We start from the raw sequence: 6893 nt of genomic DNA, 5'->3' as shown, positions 1-6893 counted from the left end.
GAGTGGTAGTGGCTTGGGTTCATTCCTGCTTTTAACTGATGTCTGTACAGACAAATAAAGTTTTTCCCCAAGGCATATACTAACTGCATACAACAAATACTCATTGATGTCTACCCCTCATCAGCTAACCAATGTTACCAGCTTGTAAAAACACAACAATTATTAGCTGATTTAGAAATATCCTCACGGTAATTTCATTTCACTTATTATGCCTAATGGATAGCTAGATATTTGCATGAAGTGTGTGTGGCTTTTTGCCTGAATTGTTAATCGAGTGATTAAGTGGTAAGGGAAAGTAGTGCATCCAGATGACATTAACACTGTTCCTGGATGCCTCATGAACTAGCTACCAGTTGGAGCAAATTAGCTGTTTTAAAGATGCCTCTCTCTTAAGCTACCCATCTGCAAATAAAAGGATTGGTATAGGCAATCTATTGTGCTAGGTCATCTTTCTTTCCCACTCCTTTCTTTAATGGTCTCACTACAACTGTTTGTTGTTGTTGTTGTCATTGTTTTTCTGTGTAGAAATGGACATCATCATGTCTTCTTCCTCTGATGACAGATGTAGTGGTAACCTACAGGCTGCTTTGCAGCATGTGCTCAAGACTGAACTGCATGTGTTAGCTTGAAGTTGCACAAAACCATTTGGTGGCACTTGAGTCCTTCATGAGTTCTTCTCCATCAGTGTTGATCACAGAGTGTGGAAACATCTGCACTTGTGCTTAACTTTTGGCATCCATGCTAACCCATGTTTTCCACGTGTGAGGTCACATACATGGGTGCGTTTGACAGAGCAGCCTAAGCTGGTGACCAGCTCGCCTGCGAGGTGGTGTGAGGACAGTTTGGACTGTGGGGAGAGGTCCTGTCCCACACCTCAGTGTACCCTTGGCCATCCCCAAAAGGCTGGTAAAATGAGGTCGCCAGGCCTGAACCCCCCGAGTGGGACCGCTAAGGACGAGAGGGCCCGAGGGGCATCGCTGGGCGCGAGCGGCCGTTGCGCTCAGGCGGGTGTCGGCGGGCGCCGTGTGAGGGGAGCGGGCCCTCCCCGACGGGCGCCGAGCGAGCGAGCGGGAGGGCGGGCGGGAGGCAGGGCAGGAGCGGGAGAGCGGAGCAGGAGCTGCCTCAAATGCTTGAAATAATTCCGCTTCCGTTCAGAGCCGGGAGCAGCCTCCCACGGCACTGGGGCCTCGGACCCGTCTCCTTCATCCCCGAGCGCTGGCCGGGCCGTCATGGCAACTTCCCCCCAGAAGTCCCCTTCTTCCCCTAAGTCCCCCACCCCGAAATCGCCCCCGTCCCGAAAGAAAGATGACTCCTTCTTGGGCAAGCTCGGCGGCACGCTGGCGAGGAGGAAAAAAGCTAAAGAAGGTAAAAATCACGGGCGTGCATGTTTCCTGGGAGTTACCTTAAAATGGGGGGGGGGGGGGGAGGGAGGAGGAGACGGGGGGAGAGGAAAGGGCTCCGGGGAGGGGGAGGAAGGGGCTGACTGGGGGAGGACGCGGGGGGGACTAGGCGGGCGGCGAAGGGAGGAGCGCGCCTCGCCCCCAGGCTGCGCCGCGACCGGGCGGAGGCCCTGGGGCCGAGTCCCGGTGCCAGCGCGTCAGGGAGGGGAGCCGCGGCAGCGCGGGCGGGCGCCGGCCGGCTGATGCCTCCCTTCCTCCCGCTGCGGGCCGGGCGGGCTTGGGGGGCTGCGGGGCTCGGTCCCAACGAGCGCCGGCAGTGCCGAGCTCGTAGCGCGGGACAGGGGCAGGGCAGAGCGGCCGGGGGTGCCCGGGCTGGAGGAGCGGAGCGTTTCCCCGCCGTGGGTGAAGCGCGGCGGCTGGGCGAGGGCCATGGCGGCCTGCAGGGCCTGCGGGCCTGGGGCTTGACCTGATTGTGGACGCTGCACGCCTCGGAGCCCGCCAGGAGTACGTGCTTTATAAGTTGTGCAAAAAACACCCAAAACTTGATGTGTGTACCATCAGTGACTTGCAAGGTGTTGGTTTATGTTGGCGTACAGCATGCTCTAAACATGCTGCTCTGAAAACAGTGTAACGCACGCAGCATGTAATAGTACTCATTCCTTTAAAGGTTAAAATTAGATCTGATAATTATTATGCTGTGCTGAAAATCTTTGCCTCATGGAGCTCTGAAGAACACTGAGCAACTGGTTTGGTTATTTGTGAATTAATACATGTGAATTAATATCCACCCCCTTCTGAATCTGCCTGTTTAAAATCCCATGAGACAGAGAATTGGAATTTAGTGTTACTCATCCATCATTTTCACAGCTGATGTTAATTTAAATAAGATACCAAAGTAGCAGTCGCTTCTAAACAGTATTCAATTTTGCAAGTTCCTTGCTTGCAAGCGAGAAGGGCGTTATGCTCAACAGATCCTTGCTTCAGGCACAGTATTTCAGAGCAGCACCTGTGCTGCAGACAAGGATGATACCTCTTTGGACAGTACAGCCCCTTATTCTGCAACTACCGTGTCTTCTTTCTGAGATGCGTTTTGCATGACTGTTCACGTTATTTGGCCTTTTCTGTTTTTTGTGGATGGACTAAGTTGATAAAATGGTAAATGGTGGCAAACTACATTAGTTGTCCACTTTCTTATGTTATCCTTTTAGTGTTGATGAATATTAGTGGCACTGAAATAGAAGAAAATCTGTGGTGAGGCCATATTGTAGGTATGTTTAGAGATCTTTAATTTAGCCTATTTGTAGTTAATTTTGTATACGTGGTATTAATATTAAACAAGGCTCTTTTCCTCAGTGAAAGATAGCATTAAGTTACATCTTTCCAGGAAGTTGTTAGAGACATCAGTTACTTTTATCCACAGTCTTGTAATCTTACAAAAGAAGATGTATTCTGTGAAATTGTAGTTCTTCTCAGAAGTTCTCTGTCCATATTAAATGTATTGATTAAAACCTGCACTTGCTATTTTATTATCTCATTGTGTTAATATTTGCCCTTTTAAAAGGTTGGAATGACATTGGTGTTGTCCTTGTCCTTTGTGTTTCACAATTTTCTAACATTTATTCGAAGCTAACAGTAGTTTGGAAAATTATTTTTTAACTTTGTGAGGAGTTTATTTGCTGATGGAAGAAAAAGTATTTTATAATTTAATAATATCTGTTTTATTTCCACATATATTTAATTGTCTCATTTCTTCAGTGGAAGCACATATACTAGTGAGATTGATACCATGCTATCTTCCTTTTTTTGTTGTTGTTGTTTGCTTTTAGTAGATTCAGATGGCTTTGAATCCTTCCTGAGAAGCTTGTCCTCTTCAAGCTTCCTAACTTTTCCTCCACTAGAATTAAATACAGATTTGCAAACTGTTCATGAGACCCCTTGTTTCTTGTAGGCTATGACACACATGGGTTCCATTTTAAGTTGTGCTGCCACAGTTTGTAGGGCTTCAGGTGCCTTTGAAGTCAAACCGTGGACTTCATATAGGAGGTCAGATTGCTTGTTGATCTAGACAACATTCTTTGGTTTTCCTGCTTTAATTGAACTTTCTAATGACTGGTTCGCCACAGAGGCAGGTCTTGGTCACAGGCATGTATGTGGTTATTAAGCTGTTAACACACACAATGTATTAAAAAAATGTTAAAGTTGTAGATGTTTGGAAAAAAAAAATGCAAAAATATTTTATCTGTTGTAGGGAGTATACTAATACATTTTAGCACTATCTGTGCTATATATGTAGTTAATTGTTGTAGATGATATATGATAGGTATATAGTTTTTGCATTTGTGCCATCAACAGGCTTTTTAATTACTGTCAAAACCATATTTTTTATATTTTGCAACAACAGAGATAGTGCCTGAAATGCTTCACCAAATCAAATCCATTAAGATCTGAAGTGACATGGTGAGGAGTAATGTAGACTATAGAGAGCAAAGCCTGCATAGTTTCAAATGTAGCAAAGTAGGTAATAATAGGTAAAAATAGTATTAGTATTAAAAATAATATAGTAGGTAAAAATAATAAAAAGGATTTTCTGTAGTAGTAGTATTTCTTTATATAGCAAGCATTTCTTTATGAACTTCAAAGTTCTTGGCAGTGGTAAGTATTTCACCAATGTCAGAGATGAACATGTTCTAGACAAGTGAAATAAATTCTCTGATAACACAGTACAGGTTGTTGACCAAAACCTGAGATACCACTACTTGAGATACCACAGATGATGTAAGCAGATGTTAGTTGTACATTAAGATGTAAAATAAAGTGCGTTTTAATTAAACATTATAGAATATTTAATAAAATCTAAAATTTGGAGGTTACATTTGCTCATATCATCTTGCCTTGTAAGGTCTTAGCTTGGCTTTCATTTACAGTATCTCATCTCCACTGCTGTAATTCAAGAATGAGAACATTGTAGCTTAGTCTTTCCTGTAAGAGTGTGAGCAGCTGCAACTTTAGAATGTATTTAAATTTTGTTTAAGTAATGAAAATTACAAATGATTAACCGTGTTTGGAATTTTAATGATTTTTGTCTTATGAAAAATTGCTGAGATACTACTGCAATATTTGATGACCTGTTTACAGCTGAACTGTTGTATGCAAAAATGGTTTGTAGTTTATAGTGAGATTCTGTCCCTTTCATTCCTGAAAAACATTCAAAGACTGAGCCACATTGTACATACCTCTGAAGGATCCCAGTCCTTACCTAGCAGGAGGTAAGGTGCGGGATGGAGCTCACTGTGTTAGCCAGAACCAACCACAAATTACAATTTTTTGTAAGCCCCGTATAGTAGTTTGTATTGTGTATTAAGCGTATCTTTGTACAACTGCAAGGAGAGAACAGAATGACCTAATTTTTTAGATGTGGAGGTGTGTGTTATGTTATCTTATGAATTTTACATGACAGGTTCAGTGAGGTCATGTGTGATTGTCCTCCCTGAATTTTCCTGGCTTGGCAATTACAGGCGCAGAAATTTCACTCTTTATAATAGCTTACCTTAGTAGAGAATCTTAAGAATTGGCCCCTGACATGCTAATAAATATGTGATACATTCAGGAATGGAGAGCAAAGTTCAGAATTGCTTAAATTATATAGGAGCAGATGGGAAACAGACAGCTTGGGCCCATGAATTGCGTAGAGAGCAATTACTGCTTATTGTATGGGCTCAGTCAATTTTCCAATTGATATGACATCAATTTCAGTAATTTTACTGCTCTTCTTCCTAGTTTATTTGGCATTGATGGGCAGGAGAAGGAATGAATTTTCTTCTAGCTTCCACTTAGGATATTTCTTCTTTTGTATGTTTTGTTTTGATTTCATTTTGGTATGTGAGGTCACAGTAGTCTGTGTTTTTCTGTGTGCCTAAGGGACAAGTACGTTAATGGTGTAAAAATACTGTAGCCTTTGCTATTTCTTGATAGTATTCTTCAATTTCTTAATCTTTCTTTTAAAGAATAATACAAAATTTGAACAAATTAAACATGCAAATTAAGACTAGGCATAGGGTGTTAAAGCTTTTGAGGTACTCAAAGTAAAAAACTTTGTCTTTCTGGAATTCATGATTAAAATGCCTTGTGACTTGCTAACAAAGAGGTCATGCCTTGATCTAGCTATGGGTGCTTAAATATCAAATAAATCTATTTCCTAGCACACAAGAAGTATTCTGCAGAATTTTAACGGAGATACTTGAATTATTTTCTTTGGACCTGTTTCAGTGACTTCTTTTTGAGTAGTACTGGTACTTTTATATCAGTAAACTTCTTTTGCTCATCTCTTTGTTTCTTGTGTGAGAGATGCTTTGAGAGAGAGTTTAAGTGCTTTGTAGGTGTTTCTTTGCTGCTGCTCTCATTTGATTCTGTATTTAAATTGCAGATTGGAAGAACTGATATGTTGTACTGTCATGCTTGTTAATATCAATATTAATTGATAGAAATAGCACAAATAAAGAAAATGGGCTACTGTGTGCTAATTTCATCCTGCTGCTTCAGAGAGGCATGTAGTATTTTCTTTGAGGAAGAAATGGCATGGGGAAGGCTTTATCATCACTCTTCCAGCAGTACTTTTGAACTTCCCATTTTTACTGCAGCATATCAGTACACCAACCCTAGTCTTTCTTGTGCCATCAGAATAGCTGTTGTTTTTGATGTCTGACATAATGCGCTTTTACTTCCAACCTTAGTGCATAGCAACTGAAATGTGCTTATAATCGTCTTTCCCCTTACACTGTGCTTCATATTTCTGCGTCCTTGGCTGTACTGCCACAGGCATGGTAGCCAGCTGCGTAGCTGATTCTGGACAAACCTGTTAGTACCGCCCTTGAAATAATTATTGCCTTGGAACAAATTTTTTAAAGCAGATGAAATATTTTTATTAAGTGGGAGGAACATAGGGAGCAGAAAGAAAAATGGAGGGAAGACTGACCTGCTTGTTGATTGTCATTCCATTGCTGTGAGTGTTTCGAAGCACGTCCGCAGTACTCAGAAAGAAAAGGAAAGAAAGGAAGAAACTACTCAGGAGGAGAGCACTGGGTGTTTGTTTCCATCTTTTGAAACCAAATTGTCAGGGGCTATCTGGGAGGCCTCTGCTCTGATGGCTGAAGGGCTTGCTCGGTAGAAAGGAAGATCGTGACCTCTGAAACGCCTCTGTCAGCGTAGACAGAAAACCCGTTACTTGTGCTGCCATAGCAGTAGCCCTCCAGATGGGCCTGTATGTGTGACAGCCCTGACACGCTGGAAGCTGTTTGTCACCAGCCACACTGGACTCTGCTGGGTTTGTGCAGGTGCAAGAGCAACTGCAGTAGCCTCTGGTACCTTTTGGGTCTGCCTCTCTCTTGCCTTCCTGCCTCTTAGGCCTCTTCTTTCCACAAGCACTGCTCTCAGCAAGAAACAGAAACTAATCAGCACAGTTAGTTGTTATCTGTAAGACACTGTCAAGCATTTGTT

At 42.7% G+C, this 6893-nt stretch overlaps 1 protein-coding gene across 1 annotated transcript in view; it reads left to right on the top strand.

Moving 5' to 3' along the window:
- The first annotated feature begins 1088 nt into the window (after nucleotides 1-1088).
- PARVA (parvin alpha) overlaps nucleotides 1089-6893 on the top strand; it is a 65996-nt gene continuing 60191 nt past the window's right edge. The window contains exon 1 of the mRNA XM_066997206.1: nucleotides 1089-1365. Coding sequence (XP_066853307.1) covers nucleotides 1230-1365 — 136 coding nt within the window. The 5' untranslated portion in view covers nucleotides 1089-1229. The remainder of the gene's footprint in view (nucleotides 1366-6893) is intronic.

Source organism: Anser cygnoides, chromosome 5 (assembly GCF_040182565.1).
Source record: "Anser cygnoides isolate HZ-2024a breed goose chromosome 5, Taihu_goose_T2T_genome, whole genome shotgun sequence".
NCBI classification, from domain to species: Eukaryota; Metazoa; Chordata; class Aves; order Anseriformes; family Anatidae; genus Anser; species Anser cygnoides.
The sequence above is the reverse complement of the archived record's forward strand: the minus strand, read 5'-3'. Positions and strand labels throughout refer to the sequence as shown.